At 37.6% G+C, this 18,752-nt stretch overlaps 1 protein-coding gene across 10 annotated transcripts in view; it reads left to right on the top strand.

Moving 5' to 3' along the window:
* Nucleotides 1–18,752, top strand: part of Pam (peptidylglycine alpha-amidating monooxygenase) — a 296,395-nt gene that overhangs the window by 249,277 nt on the left and 28,366 nt on the right. For all 10 annotated transcript variants that reach the window (XM_041631786.1, XM_041631785.1, XM_041631783.1 and 7 more), the window contains 2 exons: nt 5,979–6,108; nt 17,726–17,842. In XM_041631786.1, the coding sequence (XP_041487720.1) occupies nt 5,979–6,108; nt 17,726–17,842 (247 nt within the window). The remainder of the gene's footprint in view (nt 1–5,978; nt 6,109–17,725; nt 17,843–18,752) is intronic.

The raw sequence follows: 18,752 nt of genomic DNA, 5'->3' as shown, positions 1-18,752 counted from the left end.
TTATGATTCAATCCAGAGATCTTTATTTTTATGATTCATTGAATTTTTGGCTGATTGCTAAAATCAACTTCCATTTCATTTTTTGAGACCATGCTTAAGACATATTTCAGTCAGTCGTATGCTTGTATGTGGTACAGCCTTAAAAGAATTCTCAGGTTAAAATAAGGCATTTGGCTGGCTGAGTTTTCATCTTCGGGATGGATGAAATGATAGCAACAGATAACTACATTGTGTTTCCTTTGAACAAGGCTCATGTCTTAGAGGTATGAATTCATTTCATCCTTACAAAAGCCTATTTTTAATCACAACTTAGAGAGGCAGAAACTAGGGCATGCGAACGTTTCATCACAGGCCCACAGTGTCAGAGCTCAGAAACCAAGAAGCAAAGCAATGCAGGTCTGCTCCCGAGTCTTGCCTTTAATAACTTTGTTAGTCTGTGCCCTGCAAGAACATAATCCAATTGGATCGAAAGACAGATAGGCAGATTTTCCCTGTTCAGTCATCTCAGCCTACAATTTTAATAACCACAGTCTAGATTACTTTCCTCATGCTTGCTGCCTATACCTAAACAGTAAACCCTTCTTGCTTCTGTCTTCTGTAGAGACTATTAAGAGTTGATAGCTTGCCGGGGTCAGGAGATGAGCTGTCTTTAAGGGTGTGGCTCCCAGTAGGTTGACCACACTCTGGTGGATGCCCCACGCTGGAGTACATGGGCTGCTACAGAAATTAGACTCTGTGGGTTATTAAACAAACAAACAAAAAAGACAAACGTTCAGATGGGTATGTATTTCTGGAAGGAATAAAAGGGAATTGATAGAGTACATATGATCAAAATGCACCACAAAACATATATGGACTAAGCCAAGAATTTAATACAAATATTACATAAAAAAGACTGATTCAGTCTCACCTCAATCCAGCTGATTTACATCTTTCTAGTTGGTAACATTATTCCAGGAGAGTACCTTTTAAACAGTATTTCATTTTGAAGTACGTTTTCAAATACACACTAAGTCTTTGCTCATATATATATATATATATATATATATATATATATATATATATTTCTTAGAAATATCTCTACTACACTCATTCTGCCATTGCTTTGCTTTTGAGGCTCTATCTCTTTCCTCTTTCTTCCCTCCTGTTAAATGAGACATTATAACTTATTCTTGTTTTCTTTTTGACTTTGTTGTAGATAGTTCCCCTATAGTATTTACTAATTATAGTTGTTGCCAACACTTCTGATAAATAATCAGTCTGTTAGCTCTAAAGCATATTTATTCAACTAATAGAAACTGGCAAGTACAGAGGAAACAACTGACACATTTTATTGAAATGTAGTGATTTTCTCCAGTTTTGGGGAAGATGTAAGCAGCCTTGATAGCCTGAAGTTGCACCATACTCCTGTTAATAGATTTTATCATGCTTGAGTTTTAGGTGGCTCTGTTTGTCCTCCTGTGACACAGATAAGTGAATGCCCTTTTAAATGCTTATTAAAAAGACCATGTGACAGTACCGCTGATCACTAACATTAATCTCTTTCTGGGAAAAGCAGAAGATTCTTTTAGTGATTTATTGATATAATTTTAATAGTAATGCTTAATTTTTCTATCAGTAATTTTTTAAATCTGTCAGTATATGCGGCTACACATTTACTGTTTTTCTAACAAATGCAAGCGTTCTTTGGCGGATAATATACTTTGTTATAAAAGTCTTAGGTCTCATTTGGAAAGAATGTCATTTAAAGTCTCGGGAGGGTGATTTTATCTTTCTTGACATCTTTCTTGAAAGCAATGAATTGTGTCACGGCTACTAAAACTAATATGTATTTACATTATTTAAAAAAACATTGTTTCCTCTATTTTATTCTCAAATCTAGGATTTTAAAAAGAAGCAATCAATCTTAACCATGCTATTTGCCATTTGAGTTTAGCACAAGTCACATTTTAGAGATGGAACGCCTGCCCATGGTCAGGGGTAAGAAATTCTTATTTAATGTCTAATTTAAGCCAAAATTCTACAATATTTGACTAGTTACACACCGAATCATTTAAGTAAAGAATAAATGAAACATGAAGTACATTTTTTCTCTGTGATTAAAAATATCAAATTAAAGATAGAACCCAAATACATCTTATCATACCATTTGTTTGTTGAGTCTTTTAAATGTTCCTATTTTAATAATTAGAAGGAAATTATCCTTGGTGTTGAGGTCTGATGTCTGGCCCCAGCCTAAATCCTGTCCTGTCAAATGAGAAAATGACATGGGTTGATGCCATTGCAGTTGGGAGGTTCTGCTTCTTGAGCACCTTATGATAGGGGTCAAATCAGTCAGTATTAGATCCATGTTCATAAGTATTCCTAGATGACACATTTAGTCTTATAGGATGTAGCTTTAACCTTTAAAAATAATATAGCAGATACATTGGAAAGGAAATGTTTGTTATCAGATCCAGTATGCACAAAGGAAAATACGAACTCGTTTCCTTTCCCCATCCTAGAATCTGATTAGCACAAGAACCCAGATGCCTGACATTGAAGTCTTAGCTGGGTCGTCCGAACCAGCCTCAAAGCTGTTGTGACTAAAATAGAAATGCCTTCCAAACGTCTGCTACTAAAAGCCAAGTTCTTCATGGTGCTAAGGTTAATTTTCTTAGGTACCACCTCTACTATACTGAGAATTCCTGAAGGTGGACCAGTTGATAAATACATCCTAGCTATTTAAACTGCCTTGGTGTTTTGCAAAATCTCTAACCATATTGACAAGTATTTTGATTTTATAATTGGTGTGGTTGGGCTCCAAACAATTTGTACATAATAATCCTTGCAGACTGTATGCTTAGCCAAGTAAGGTCCTATGCTGTTGGGACCATTCACAGCCAGATTAAACTTATTTATACAGTAGTTCCAATATTTTATGAAATTGGGATTTGACACCAACACAATGCTTGCTTTTGCACATCTATACTTTTATCACTATTAGTGCCATTCATCTTCACAAGTGCTTAACCCTATCACATGTTGGTGGCCTATGAACTTAAAGCTGCAGGTGCGAAGACATCTGTCCATTATCTTAAGTGAACACAGTTAGTAAAGGCACCTTTTTACTAAGTAGCTTTATCTTACTGTCAGTATTACTTTAGGATGGGAAGAGGTAGTGACACACATACATTTCCAGGGTATGAGAGTATGAAAATGCTGCCCTTTTAGAGACTGGAGCATACGCGAGACGTGACAAGAAAATAAACGAGAGGTTGAAGTGGTTCTGGGTTCCAAGAATCTGAGGAAAGCAATTAAATATCCACTTTGGTATATACTTAAGATTCACTTAGTGTCCATCCATAAGTTCCAGGTGTAGGCAGAAGTTTCCTGTCCAGCAGCCACTCTCAAATACTCTCTCAGAGGCTTGATATTAATTACAAATGCTTAGCTGACAGCTCAGGCTTGGTACTAGCTAACTCTTACATTTAAATTAATCCATCTATGCTTCGTCAGGTGACTTTTTACCTTTTCTCAGTACTACGTGCCCATCTTGCTCTCTCTGCATCTGCCGGCAGCTCTCTTACTCAGCCCGTCTTCATCCCAGAATCCTCTGATTGTCCTGCCTTACTTTATCCTTTCTTGCTATAGGCCAATCAGCTTCTTCAGTAACCAATGAGAGTAACACATATTCATAGCGTACAGAATCATTGTTCCAAAGCATTCCAGGAGTTGGCTACAACGGACAGAATGATGACAACTAAAGGCCCAAATAATAAATAAAATGAGAATCAAATACACCTGAAATCAAGCATCTCAATTGCTTTGGGGAATGATTTGCCCCTCTGTTCACCAATCTAGACATTGGTGACCAATCTACAATTATCATGTTTATGTCCTTACTTCTAAAGCTAACTTGCAAACACACAATTTTAATCACATCACCTCATGCTGAAAAACCTTCAGTGACTCGCAATTCACTGCAGCATCAATTTCCAGCCTTTTTTCCTCTTTTGACAGCCAGTGTGATAGGTGATGGATGCCCTTCATTCCACAGCTCCACAGCCTCCACTGGTGTGCCCAGGGTTGTCTGCAAATTGAAGCATGCTAGCTGAACTATGCCACCTTCTCTCTAACTCAGGAAAGCCAATCACAGTACACACAAGAAAAAAAACGACATCGGCGTGTGCTCCAGTATATCCCAAACTAAATTATTGCCCTACTCTGTGCTCTTCCTACTATTCAGAAAGTACTTGCATCATGCCTTAAAATTAGCTGTAGTATAGGTCATGAGCCTACAAGGCAAAAACCACAACTCTCCTTATAAGTCTGAGTTCTTCATGCATGTAATATAATGCATCTCCTGTCTGAGTTTACATCAGATCTGATGGTTGGCTTCTCCTGTAGTCCTGCTTGCCACAACCGCCAGGCTTAGGATTTGTTTCTCAATGCAGGTTTCTAAACATTGTGGAACATGTATTATAGTTACGAAAGTCTTTGTTTTCTTCTTTCTGATAAAAATATTCTCTTCCCACTTCCAAATCCGCTCAGCCTCTACTCATCCATGCTTCATTTGACCCAAAATCACATCTTTTTGCTACTCTAGGAGTTCTTATGGAGAGTTTATGCTATGCCAGTCAAAGCCTCCAGCTGGATTATGGGACCATTTCTGTGTTCTCACGCTCCTTTGTGTCCCAAGTATTTGATTCCTGTTTTCTCTGACCTTCAAACTTGTCTTACTTTGCATTCTTCCTGTAAATTCATCAAGACCGAGAATCATGTTTTACTTCATGTTCATAGAATTCAGTGTAAAGGCTACACTTACCTGTTGAAATTGCATTATTAAAAGTCATTGGTAGATGTCAGCATTTTTGTTACCTTATATAAAAAGCTGTGGATGGAAAGGTAAAATGATTTATGTGAACAGGTGCCTTTCCATAAATGAGAAGATCATTTGTAAATTCCTATGCTTACTTTGGCACTCTCTCGAGGGTTCCAGTGCCTGTAATATAAGTCCTATACCACATTCTTCAGAAAGTGGGGGGAAAGTATCAATGGAACTTGGATTTCTGCTTTGATATTTCTCAGAGTCTCTTGTTGAAGCATTGGGGGGGGGGGGGCGGGGGCAGATGAAACTTTGATACAGTAGCTTTCAGTGTTATCTTAATAGTTACATATCATCAGTACAGAAAACACTGTATATAGTACCTGTTCATTGGTGAGCTGGTTTATGACTTGGGTTAATGCAAATTAACTCGTGTGTTCTCTGAAGATTGTATTCCTCTGAATACAGAATAGGAATAGTCGGATCAGAAACAGGAATAATTTGTCAGTCAATAATAGAGTTGTCAGTGTTGCCTTTTTGTCATGTTAGAAAACAAGAAAATATGTACAAGGACAGAGCACTCCAATTTTTATAGGAACACTGAAGCTAAGAAAGATGATGATGTCCTACATAGTTCCAACTGTAATGGATAATCAATAAATAACTTAGCCTAGGAACTGCTATCGATCATCCATATTTTATTCATATGGGAGATAGATAGATAGATAGATAGATAGATAGATAGATAGATAGATACAGAAAGACAGACAGGAGAGAGTGATATATTGAGGGGTTTTGCTAATTCCTGCCACTTATTTGCAGTTTAAAATTGTATATTAAAACAATACCCCCCAATATTTGCGTAAGTTTTCAAAGACATTAATTTAAAATTAGGAATCTGAGCAAGGAAGAAGCAATTTCAAGTTGGCTCTTTTGTAGCTTACAATCTGTCTGATTTTACAGGCATCTCAGCAGCGGGAAAGGAGAGCGGAGGGTCTCAAGACGAGTCCAGTCCCTTTATCTCACAGCTCGGGAGGCTGCACGGCATGTGCATGCGCTTGGCGTATTTTCTGCTCAAGTGTGTCTCCGTGTCTGTGCATGAGTCTGTGTGCCGATGCTGCGTCTTTGCCTCTGTTTTTATGCTGAATCCATGTGTGGCTTTATCTTTTAGATTTCCATGTGGAGGAGGCCCTGGACTGGCCGGGAGTGTACTTGTTACCAGGCCAGGTCTCTGGTGTGGCACTGGATTCTAAGAATAACCTAGTGATTTTCCACAGAGGTGACCATGTTTGGGATGGAAAGTAAGTAATGTTCTTTTCTCCATTGAATTAAGAGTCCTTACAGGTGAACTCTTGTTTTAGTTTTTTCCTTTGTTTTTTTTTTTCAGAAATTCTGAAGAAGTGTGGGTACATGTGAAAGTTAGGTGGCTCTCCTTATGTGATGTTAGTAGGTAGTTATGAGTGTATCCGGGATTCAGGACTAGTGTTCTGCAGAGTATATGCCCAGCTTCTATTGTAGTAGTTCTTTGATTATGACGTCCCTTTCAGCTCTATGATTTCAAAAATTGCCTGGAGATGTTTGTCTTATGTTTCCATATCAACCTGTATAAGTTCTGGGATTTATTCTTATATAGAAAACATATTTGTTATTTCAGCACCCAACTATAAAAAATAGCAGAGGAGAAATCTTGTGCATTGTAAAACAAAGTAGTCTTGCATACTAGTTTATAGGAAAGGCAGGAACAGCCTGAAATCCTGCCTGCCTATTATCTCTATCTACTCCTTGAAAGTACTCTCTTTTCCCGGGTGAAACATTAAAAGCTCAGCCCCACACTCATGAAGCATTTCAAAACCTCAAAGAAAGCAATTCAGAGAAGCAATCATCTAGGAAGTTACTAGGTGGCTACAGAAAAACATTTTGCTATTTCCCAGCTTGTTTGGAAAAAAAAAAAAAAAAAAACACCGTCAGGCTCGGCTCTTCCTGTCCTGCCCCTCCTGTCATCCCCTGCCATGGAAAACAGTGTGAACATTGTGGACATTGTGATTGGAGGGTTTTGGCTTCCATGAGTGTGGGAGCCATGAGTGCCATGGCCTTCATATTTCCACACAGGAATATTAGTATGTAAATTCTTTTATGAGCACTATGTCTAAAGCCAACACTGGACCCATTTAACTGCTGCTGCTTCTTCCTCTGCATTTCCTTTCTGACCTTTCATTCCGTCTTCCACTGTGTCCTTGGAGTCACTCTAAGGGTCCTGTCTGGATGGATTGCTTACCATAGGCCCATCGGTGCCTTAAGTGGACAGGCGTTATTATCACTGTGACAATTCACATTTTACAAATGAAAACCAAGGCTTCCCTCAACGTCTCACCAGCAAGTGGCAAAGCTTCAGGTCCTTTACATCTAAAAACAGATTTGGCCACCTAATTGCTTGGTGATAGCCTTCCATGAGTTTATAAGTATGCTCAGTGGTTAGATATTCTTCGGTGTGCCACCAAAACGTAGTACATTGTTTTGGTTCTACTGATGAATATCCATTTGTGATTTCTTTAACTGCAGATTTACACATGAAAGTAAAGTTTTGAGTGTTTTCAGTGAATTTTAATGAGTCTTCTCCTTTCATGTGTACAATTATAGACTCTCATCTGGGAAATGGGGGCTCCGCTTTTCTTTTTAAGAGCTCTTGCTACAAATTCTGATAACTCATTCTGTCAAGCACTTATAGATGAGTTTTTTATGCAGTTAAGATATAAAATTTAATCGACATTTCAAAAATAGATGAATACTTGTGCTGCTATGTAACTGTCCTTCCTGGTTGTCACACAAAGGGAATAGAAGAAAGATACTTGGAAATCCAGAGCAAACAATAGTACTCAGCATGCCATCTTGCCACACTACTGCGTTGACTTGGTTGATACTAAACATCTAATGGTATTTTAACAAGTGCTTTTAAAAGCAAACTATCAGTACTCATTGTGGCATATTCTTCATTTTAATGAATATTGCTACATTTTCTGCATGAATTTCTTACTACATTTTGCCAGACAAGAAAATTACAGCATCATTTTCTCCCATTGATACGGTTTCAGCTGGCAAGAACTAACATTGGACAGAGTCCAGACTTCCATTTTAATATTATATCCATCTCAAGCAAACAGTAAAGGCTGGAATAAGTAGCAGGGAAGTTAAGTAGCAGGGAAGGGCCAGGAGAGGCCAGCGTGAAGGGGACAACACAAGAATAAGAAACAGGAGCCATTAGGATAAGATTCTCTGCAGCTTATATGGGAGTTCTGGCTGTAAAACTGCTTTTGCTGACACCCAACATTCATCTAGGTACCCAGAATCATATGGAAGTACATTCACCACCAAGCGCTGTGTGTGTGCCAAGGTAAACGACATCAGTAAATGAATGCTTTGGAAAATGCAGAGGAAATTGATGGCTTCGCTCATTATCTGTTTGACGAATCTCCTCAGCTTCATTTCTTAGCTATAAGAATGTGTGTAGTCTCTTTTTCTCTCCCTGGCATGGTCTGTTGGTCACAGCAAGCTTTTCCATTCATAATTTTGAAGACGTCTTCAGGATCACACAGATATCAGCTCCCAGACAGTTTCTGCTTTATTATTCATGAAGACAATTAGAAACAGATTGCTCTGTAGGAGTTTGGGGTTTGTTGTTGTTGTTGTTGTTGTTGTTTTAATTGTTTTGAATTTATTCAAAGAAAAGCCTTATATTCTGTTGTGTGAATGGTCATGCATAGCCATCCTTCCTGTTTGTATGGGTTGGTATAATTGGAAAAAAAAATCGTTTTCTTCCTTGAAAACCAGGCACTGCACAGTGATGCCTTCTTGTAGGATTTATGCCATACTGATAGAGACTAGAATTAAACGCTGGTTGAGATCACATTCTTGTTGCCACACTGTTCACATAGTGACACTTCCTCCCTTGATCTCAGCTGAGAAGCCATGTGGCAAATCTTACGCTCATTTTCCTTGAAACCATTCCAATCCAGTTTCTCAACACAACAAAATTCTAGGTTTCACAAGGCAAAGGCTTGCTCTAAATCGAATCTAAGTAATTTCTATCTCATAGTTCTTAGAAAGGGATCACTTCTATGGATCAGACAGAACTTGGAGCTTTTCATCTCGGCACCCCAAGTTTCTTTGGATGCTCATGCAGCAGCTGTCTTCACAAGTCGCATCCCGATAACCTCCCTCCCTCCTCACTCTGCGACTTAAGCTGTTGTAAATCAATATGCCAATCAAAACGATATAAATAAGAATCCTAAGCCACTTAATATCCTGAAAAATTATCTTCCTTTCTTGACTTGGTTTTTATTTTCCTCCTGACTGTCCCCAACTTCAACATGACTACTTTCAAGACGCTCCTTTAGAGCAGAAATAGGAAGTGCCTATTGACAGCAGAGAATAATGCAGCTTTAAGGAGACTCCCATTTGCCCAGATGTGAGCAACTATCTCCCTTTAAACTTTAAGTGTAACTTGTTTCTGGGACAGCCCCTTCTCTGTCTGTTCCTCAGAAGGCATCACCATAGTCGAAGGCCTGTTTCTGGGCCTCTCCATCATTTGTCTCAGACGTGGTTGGGCTGTATCAGGAAGGACTCATGACAAAACCCTTTTCTAAACTCCATACCTGTGCCCTGATGTTCAAGTGTTTAAAGTTGTATCCCCTCTCTCATTTATCGCTTCCCCACATGGAGTTGGAAGGGATTTGGGAAATTTTTTTGATTCAGATTTTTAACTGCTACTGACAGGAAAGAAAACAACAAAAAACTAGGGAAGGGCAAAATTTATCAATTTATATAAATGAAAGCATCAAGGATATGGTAGGTGGGGAGGAGACAGAAATCTTAAACAAATAAATAAATAAATGGTAGCCAAACTACATCGAGATCCCTATTAGGATTGTATTATCATACTCATCTCATAGAGAAGATAGCCTTCATCCTGATATTCCAACAGAATGTTCCTAAGGTGAGTTTTGTATCATGTATTAAAATGTCTTTTTTCTTTATCCTTGTGAATGTCAGATTTGGGGATCTAGAATGTTGGATCAACCAAACAAAAGCCAAGATCTCACTAATTCAAAATGGGATGCCATACTTTGAGCACTGCCAGAAGAAAACGCCACCTTAAGGCTTGATTTTAGCTGCCAGTGCACCTTTTCTATGTATCATCAGTAGTTCTATGCCTGGACTTTTTCCAGCATTAAGAACGTCCCGTCCCTGTGGGACTGGAGAGATGGCTCAGCCATTAAAGATTAGGCTCACAACCAAGATTTTATATATATATATATATATATATATATATATGTGTGTGTGTGTGTGTGTGTGTGTGTGTGTGTGTGTATACATATACGTGTGTGTGTGTGTGTGTGTGTGTGTGTGTGTGTGTCACTCTGTATGGACATGCTATCCAATTCTGATGCCTTTCCAGACGCCGTAAAGTTATTCACATGCTAAACTCAAATTTGTGTCTACCTTCATCATAATAATTTAGGATGGACATTCTCCTGTTTTTCCATGTCTTTATTTGCATTTTGTAAGCTAAATGTTCCCCAGGCTCTCAACTATCTTAATGATGATTGATTATTTTCATTTGAAAGCAGTTTGATTTCTTAGATCTTTAACTTTTTTCTTCTGGAAATGGCCACATTACTTCTTGTATTGGATCCGAGTAGTGGTACATCACTTTCTTTGCTGTTGTTTTCTATATATGTATTAGTATCATCGGATTGTATTTTCTGTGTGTGTGTGTTTATATGTGTGCCATGAGTCTGTGGGTATCTGTGTGTTTGTGTGCCTTTGCCTGTGTTGTGTATATTTGTATGAGTGTGTGCATGTGTGTGTTTGTTAGTGCCTGTGTCTCTGTGTGCATGTTTGTGTGTGGCTGTGTTTGTGTATGTTTGTATGTGTGTCTGTGTCTCTCTCTTTCTCTCTCTCTCTCTTTCTGTGTGTCCATGTGTCTGTGTGTGTTTTGATGGGCACCAAATTCAGAAATTTCCTCAGCTAGGCAAGCACTCTGTCACTGAGTTTCTCCTTCAAATCATTATTTTATTTTTCTTTTTAATAAAAGAAAAGAGTGTCAGATTGCTCTCTGTTTAATTTTTAATCTTCTAAAGGCTTCAAGTATACATATAAAAGAAGTCAAAACAAAAACTTTTTTTCCAAAAACGTATGTTTGCTGTTTTTCAGAATATTAATTTTAAAACTTTGTCACTGCTACGTGTCACTTCAGTAGGTTTGACATTGTTTAAATTTACATATATTTTCATCCTAATTATTCAGAAAATAATGTGTCCTCCCTGTCCTGTATTAGGTATCTGACAAGCACACCTTTCATGCTTTATAAATGTAGTTTAAAATGTGGGATTAGGGGCTGGAGACGTGGCTCCTCAGTGAAGAGCAGTGGCTGCTCTTTCAGAAGACCCGGGTTCAATTCCCAACACCCATATGACAGGTAACAACTGTCTGTAACTACAGTTCTAGGAGACCCAACACCCTCACACAGACATATATACAGGAAAAACACCAATGGACGTGAAATAAAAGTAAATGATTTTTTTTTTAATGTGGGACTAAGTGCATGGTTAATCCTGTAAGCTGTGTGTGCTGAGAACTTGAGATCTTCAGATTTCCTCATGTAGCTCTCAAACTGAGTCTTCATTGATGTCCATCACAGAGAACTGTTGCTTAGATTTGTTGGTTTAGAAATCGATTTTCCTGCAAATTTGAGTTAAGAAAAAAAAATCCATTGCAGGATTTGCCTCTGTAGTTTTCTGGAGCCTGCAGTGATTTTATCTGACTGAGGCTTTGCTTCAACCTCTGCCATTTCTTTTATGCCTTAAAATTTGATTAGGCCCGAACAACACAGCTCAAAGTGCCTGAACCATTCCGAATCCCTGTGTATCTGAGGGAAACTTGAGCTTTACGGAAGAACTGCGCCCATCGTCTCCTCCTTTCTGCCTTGTTGCCTTCACCTGAATTGCACAAACATCTTCTTCCGCTTCCATGCCGCTCTTTGTGATTCATCTTCATCCCTGCGCTATCCTTCCCTCTACTACATCTATGCCGTAAATCTGAATCATGGAAATCATGCAGTCAACTCTCAAAAGAGAAAAAGTCGTGTTTATAGAGACAGGTGACCTGACCCTCTCTTGGTAGCTGCTGCACAGCTTTGAGATATGCAACGAAATACTTGAATTGCCTGCATATCAACTTTGTCTAAAATGAAACGGAGGGTAATAATTACCTCATATTGCTTAATAACAGCATGAATTTGTCACGTCATTTGTGCCCAGCGGTCATATTGATGGAACATGATCTACAGCCCAAGACTCTTGACATCTGGTTCTACACTTTCTTCTGCTTATCGGGGTCTCCCAGCCAAGGCCCCCGAGAGGACCAAACGGCACTGCTGGTTTCTTTGTCTTCCCATTTTCTTATCACAGAGATTTTCCAAACTACATATGCAATCAAGATTTTTTTGATGTAATATTTTGAGCATATCCCACTTAGGGGGGCTTTGTAAGCTGTTCCCCTAACAGTAAAGACAGATTTTTACTTATTTGCTCAATTGGAAACCTGTGTTTCCTTTCACAGTCTCTTAATTTATGTAATTACAGCAACACATCATTTCTTTCTTTACTTTATTACTTATTTTGCATTCCCTTAATTTTGATTGATTGCATGAAAGTTTATTTTGTACTTATTTTAGCCCTCTGTACATGTATGAATACGGAAAAGCATTTCTTCTCAGCCTTATCTAAACTGTTTGATTAGCTGGTAATGTGCAAAATCATTAATGGGGAATTCAAACTGTTAGAATAAAGAACTGATGAATTCCAGCCCACAGGCCACTGCTCCGTCTTTGCAACCGGGTGCTTTTTTAGAGACGCATACAAAATCCATCAGTGCTCCGGGCACTGTGTGAAATGTGCAGGGTATTATTAGACCCCGTGAAAAGTTAAATGTGGTTGAAATAAAGACTTTGCTACAGCACAGAAAGCGGGGAGAGAATGGCTGCTTTCGAACACTAAATAATCACTTTGCTATAGCAACAATATAATCTGCCATCCATTTGTGAGCTGTTCAAGGGTTACCTTTCTTAGACTTACAAGAGAGTTTATAAACCATTCTGTTTGGCAGGTGTGTGTGTGTGTGTGTGTGTGTGTGTGTGGTGCACAGTTTGCTCATTTCACAAACAGAGGCTTTGCCTTTATTATTTGCCCTGTGTAACACCCAAGACCAGCTGCTAGTTCGTGGAACCCCAGCCATCCCAAGTGAAAGGATTATGAAAGATCACCAGTCTTTTGAATGACTGAATGTACCCTGGTGCTGCCAGTTTAAACACACAGACATCTGCTAAAGGATGTTAAAAGGGAGGGTCAGGCCTGTCAAATCATGCCTAATGTCTTTGAATCTCCATTTCTCCTAAGAATGTTATCCTTTCCTTACATGTTATTCACATTACTAGAGGTGAATTGATAAAATTAAATGATGTCAGTCTAAGTAGCTTCTTTAATATTTGGAGTTTGCTCTCTTTTCTTTGTGTTTCCTTTTCCTTTTGTTTGTGGGTGGATGCTAGTTACATAAAGAAAGTCCCTTGTTAGTAAAGTCAAAATCATACATACTCGCTAGCTGAGAGACCCCTAATGGATACAGCATAAATGTAGTGATAATCGGTAAAATAAGTGTAATTCTTTGGAAAAGTAACTAGCTCAGTATGCAAGATGCCGTTTTCCATACAGATATCATAAGTGTATCTGGAGGTAGAAAATCAAGCAAAACCCCTAATATTCTATTGCTTATATTGTCATGAGGTATTGGGAAATACATATTGATAAGCTGAGAACGCTGGTGGCTTCAATTGTTCCAGATTATGTTAATAGAGATTTAATTTATTTTCTTTCCATTGTTAACTTTTGTTACCATTCTCTTCTCAGTTGGCTGTTTCCTAGTTTTCTCCCATACCATGGAAAGATCACTGATGAAGTAAAAGGGATTGGCCCCTAAATTAACTTTACTGCTTGTTATCATTATTAGAAACCTGCAGCTTCTTAGATAAGCGCAGACGCCATCACACAGATTGTGTCCGTTAGAGAAGAACATCAGTTACTTGAGAGATGTTTGTCCACATTGTGGGCACTCCAAGAGAGTGCATTTCATGAAGGGTGTTCTCCATTGACCTGGCCAGCAGCTGCAGTGTTCTCCTTTGACCTGACTGGCATAGGACCCTGAGTCTGAATTATTTATATCTGTTCATTAACGCAGGTTTCATTCTCTGAAGTCAAGCCCAGTGGTCAGGATCTGTGAAAACAAGGGAATAATAATTAAACTTAAATTTTTGAGGATGGAAAATGAAGGTGAACTTCAAAAATAAAGACAGATTCTTGTTTCTTTTAATGAAATAAAAGAGTTTTGGTTTTGTTGGTTTTCAAAACGTACATGATGGATGGTGGATGTCTGAGAAGGAAAGGAGGCTGTTAATTTACAGATTGGCTACAAGCCATTATTAGAGAAACGTGCCGCAAGGAAATATACTCTGCTTCCGTGTGGCTTATCATTCTGCAGAGGACAGATGCAGAATTAGGTGTGCTGAGGTCTGATATGCTGCTGCCTTGTGAAAGGGCGCAATAGGACCACTGGAATAGCACAGTTATGAGCTCATGATGAGTCCAAACGCTCAGTCCTTCCAACATGAACAGCACTTGGTAAGAGTTGTGAGGACTTAAGAATGCTTCGTGTCTGCTAGCGGTCAGAAAAGAAATGGGCCCATATATTCTACACCTAAGCAACAAAACTTTTGAGTATTATCAGTGATGCAGGGGAATCAAAATATGAGCAGTGGATCTATCAATGTTAATACCCTGGTTGTGATCTTCTATGTAGTTTCACAGAAATGTCATTATTGAGGAAAGATGAAAGATGAAGTCTACACAGATGCTCTGTGCCATTTCTTGTTGTTTTTTTTTTTTTTTTTTGACAGGGTTTCTCTGTGGCTTTGGAGCCTGTCCTGGAACTAGCTCTTGTAGACCAGGCTGGTCTTGTGCCATTTCTTATAACTGTGTGTGAATCTAAATTCATATCAATTAAAATTGCCCCTAGAAAAGGGGGAGGGGAAACATAGTTTATTTACTCAGTCTAGATGTACATCAGTAGATAGGGAAAGTGTAGCATATGTGAGCAGTGGAATCTTATTCACCCTTGAAGAACAAAATCATGTTATTTGTAGGAAATAAATGAGTATTAGGCAACACAATTAAAACTCAGGAAGCCAAATATTACATTTTATCTCTCATACAAAATATCAGATTAAAGTAAATAAAAGTGACTGACACAAGGGAATTATCATAATGGAGGTGAATGTAAACAAAATCAAAATACATAATAAACATGTATGAAAATGTCTTAGTGAAGTCATCTTATACAATGAGTATGCAGTAATTTTAATTCACCAAAAAACAGTAAAATAAGATACATTTCATTAAAAAAAAGAGAGACATTATAACTGCTAGTTGTTACAGGAAACATAATTTTCACATTATTTATAGCCACTAAACCTTTATGTAGCCCTAAACTGATTATGAATAATGAGAAATATTAGACAAACTTTAATAGCTGATGAACTAGGGAGTCCATCTTGTTATACATGAGAGCATGCTGTGTAAGGTTAAGTTCAACCTCAGATATATATTCGCTTATTTTGACTTTAGTTATTTAATGTCATAGCTTAGAGAAAGTAAGATTATTGATGGCTAAATCCTTTCTTTTCTAGAGGAACAGCTGTAGTATTTCAAGTAAAAATTAATTTGTAATATTATTTCAGATACAGAATAAATTCCTGGATGCTTACGATAGCAATAGTGCGTGGCTGTCCTTTACTTCCCTCCCTTGCTTAATGTTACCTTGTAAAGCCATACCTTACTTTTGCCTTAACAGGATTTTATATTTAAATTTAATCATCTTACCATGAATATCATGTGTTTCATGTGTTTTTTTTGTTACTGATGCTGTGTGGGTTTTACAAATAAGTGATTTTTTTTATTAACTGCTGCTGTGTGGTCTTAATTACATATGCCAATGGGTTTACTTAAGTTTTAGACTGACCAAGATAAATCAATACTTTGTGTTCAATTGAATACATCTTTAATAAGAACTACTTCAGGGACTTACTGTTATCTTTCAGGAAAAATAGACCCCAAAGACTTTACTAGTCAAGAAGCTGAGATAATTATGTGATGGATATTTTTAATGGCAAGAGAGTATGATTTAAAACTTTATGTGCCCCTACTGGGACCTTTCTGTTGGTTCCACCAAAAAAAAAAAAAAAAGCCAGCTAATAAATGAATGCACGATAGATTTGAGCAGCCTATCACCTTCCCACGTTGTAAATATTTCTGGACAAATATTTGATGTTATTCCAGTTCTGTTGATTATCCAGTTGAACTAAAAGAAAACATACATATCTAGTTTACATAGAAACACATCTGTGTGTGCTGATTCAAAGCTTTGTTTATGAACATGTGAAATGGTTTCTTGGTATTTGGTTCATTTACATCATTGCTCCATAATAAGCTTAGATACCATCTCATCTTTGTAGCATAAACAAAACATAAAACAGTAAACATAAAACAGTCTTCGTATTTAAGTTTTCGCTTTCTGGTTTCAGTTACTTGCAATTAATCCAGTCCAAAATTACTAATTGGAAAATTCTAGAAATGAATAATTATGCATTTTAAATTTACAACTTTGTTATTTTGATGGGTATGATAAAAATCTCCTCCATCTTGAATCATCTCTTTGACTATCATCCACACACTGGATCCATCCATCACCGCCTCAGACTCTTAGTAGCTATTTCATCACCAAGCTGACAGCCTTAGTGTACTTTGCTTGAGTCATGCTCTCTAGACCTAAAAATGGTCCCAAATCCCAGGAGCCATAATGCTTGAAATTTTATTTCAAAATTTCACTATATTTATTATGCTATTATTTATTGTGTTTAGTCTCTTGATGCTCCCAATTCATAACTGAAGCTTTCTCACGATGCAGCTACATAAGAAAAAGTGTAGCAGACTGAGGGGTTGGTACTACCTGTGATTGCAGGCACCAGTGGTGTCTAGGAATGAATCCCCTAAGGATGAGGAGGGGCTAATGTCGACTTTGGAAATGGAAATTGAAATAAATCAGTATCTGTTATAACTTGCATCTAAGAAAACATACTACTATTTAAATACAAATAAAAAATAAATATATGTGTGCATAATGGTTTATAGCCCAGAAGATATGAAGTTTAAAAAGCAGAAATTGTGCTATGTTCATTTGAAACAATTATTCCATAATTATCCATTTTGCACTAATGAAAAGCTGCTCAAAAGAGAAATTTCATGTCTCTAAGTGTATAGTTTGGTTTCAGTAATAAATCCTGTTTCATTTTATAGAAATGATTTGAACTTTCTATGTGTATCCTTTTGTGTTCCCTTGTTATACATTTGGCTAGGACATTGATTCCTTCTCCTTACTCATGTCCTACTGTAATCAATACAGAAAAAGTTAATAGGTTTACTTCATATAATTTTAAAGAAAATAGCATTCATTTAAAAACCGTGAAAAGCTTCTTAAGAAGTTTTAATTGTCTTAACAACTCCAGATCAGGCCTTCACAAACCCTAATGTGTAAATGAAACCCTTGTTTTGGATCTGGTGGGTCTGAAAATACACACTGAACACAACACACTGACTGACCATCCGTGATGATTTGTTATACAGTTCAAGAGATCATGAAATCAAGAACATCCTAGCCCTTATGAGTTTTATTAAGGTTCTCAAGTAAGTGACCTGCATTTCCCAAGTGCCCCAGAGTTATGGGTTGTTAATTTTCCATTCTAATATATTTTTTCAGCTCTTTTGACAGCAAGTTTGTTTACCAGCAAAGAGGCCTTGGACCAATTGAAGAAGATACCATTCTAGTCGTCGATCCAAATAATGCTGCAATTCTCCAATCCAGTGGGAAGAACCTGTGAGTAAAATGGCTTACGTGCTATTCAAACTGGCACGCCTATGCTGGGTATAAAATGCATCATTGGGTCAGGAATCTGTCACAAGACTACCCTTGAGTAGGAAACAAAGTGAATCATTCTTTCATTAACTTTCTAAACAAGTGGTTCTGAAGTTCAACTGAACGTTAGGATCATCCGGGAAGCTCAATAACTTATATACATACAAAAAATTGGGCCAATTGTGTGTCTCCTTACAAAATGACTAAGGATCATTTTCTTACTATGAAAAGTATTTGATGGCCTAGATTGTTAGCTTGATTCAAACACCACGGTATAAGTATGCGTGCATCTTACCATACTTATAAGCAATATTAATTTGTCCATTTATAATTTTTTAAAATTCCATTCTGACTTGCTCTGGACTATGAACAAATGTTATTCCAACTTTCCAGGTGACTATGGCAGAGTCAGCATTGAAACTGACATTGATATGTATGATGAAGTCAGCTGTTGGCCATTAGACCGATAGGTTTAAAAATAATTTCCCTAGTATAAAAATTATATACTCAAGTAATCACTGATAAGAATAAAAGACCTTTTTCTCTTCCCACCAACAAGTGAAGAGTAAACAAGTACCATTTTAAGCTTTCCCCTAGCTTGCACGTGTAATTTGGATCTGAAAGCCACTCATTATGTGGTCTGATTCCTAGATGGCATTTGGCAGGCAAAAACAGTTGGCAGATATTCATGGTCATTGAAAGAAAGGACACCTGCATACAGCGTTACCCTGACCCATTATAACCTGGCAGCTTCCAGGACTATGCCCCGCTCCATCTGCCTAAGCCCAGGGAAGGCCAGCTTCTATGAATGCAGCTTCTAATTGAAGTTTAGTTTTTTAAAATAATATTTTTGAAGAAGTCAAATTATAAT

Source organism: Microtus oregoni, unplaced genomic scaffold (genome assembly GCF_018167655.1).
Source record: "Microtus oregoni isolate MIOR12 unplaced genomic scaffold, Mior012 000038F_ref0000394, whole genome shotgun sequence".
NCBI lineage: Eukaryota > Metazoa > Chordata > Mammalia > Rodentia > Cricetidae > Microtus > Microtus oregoni.
Note: the sequence above shows the minus strand (reverse complement) of the source record. Positions and strands in the feature narration are given on the sequence as shown.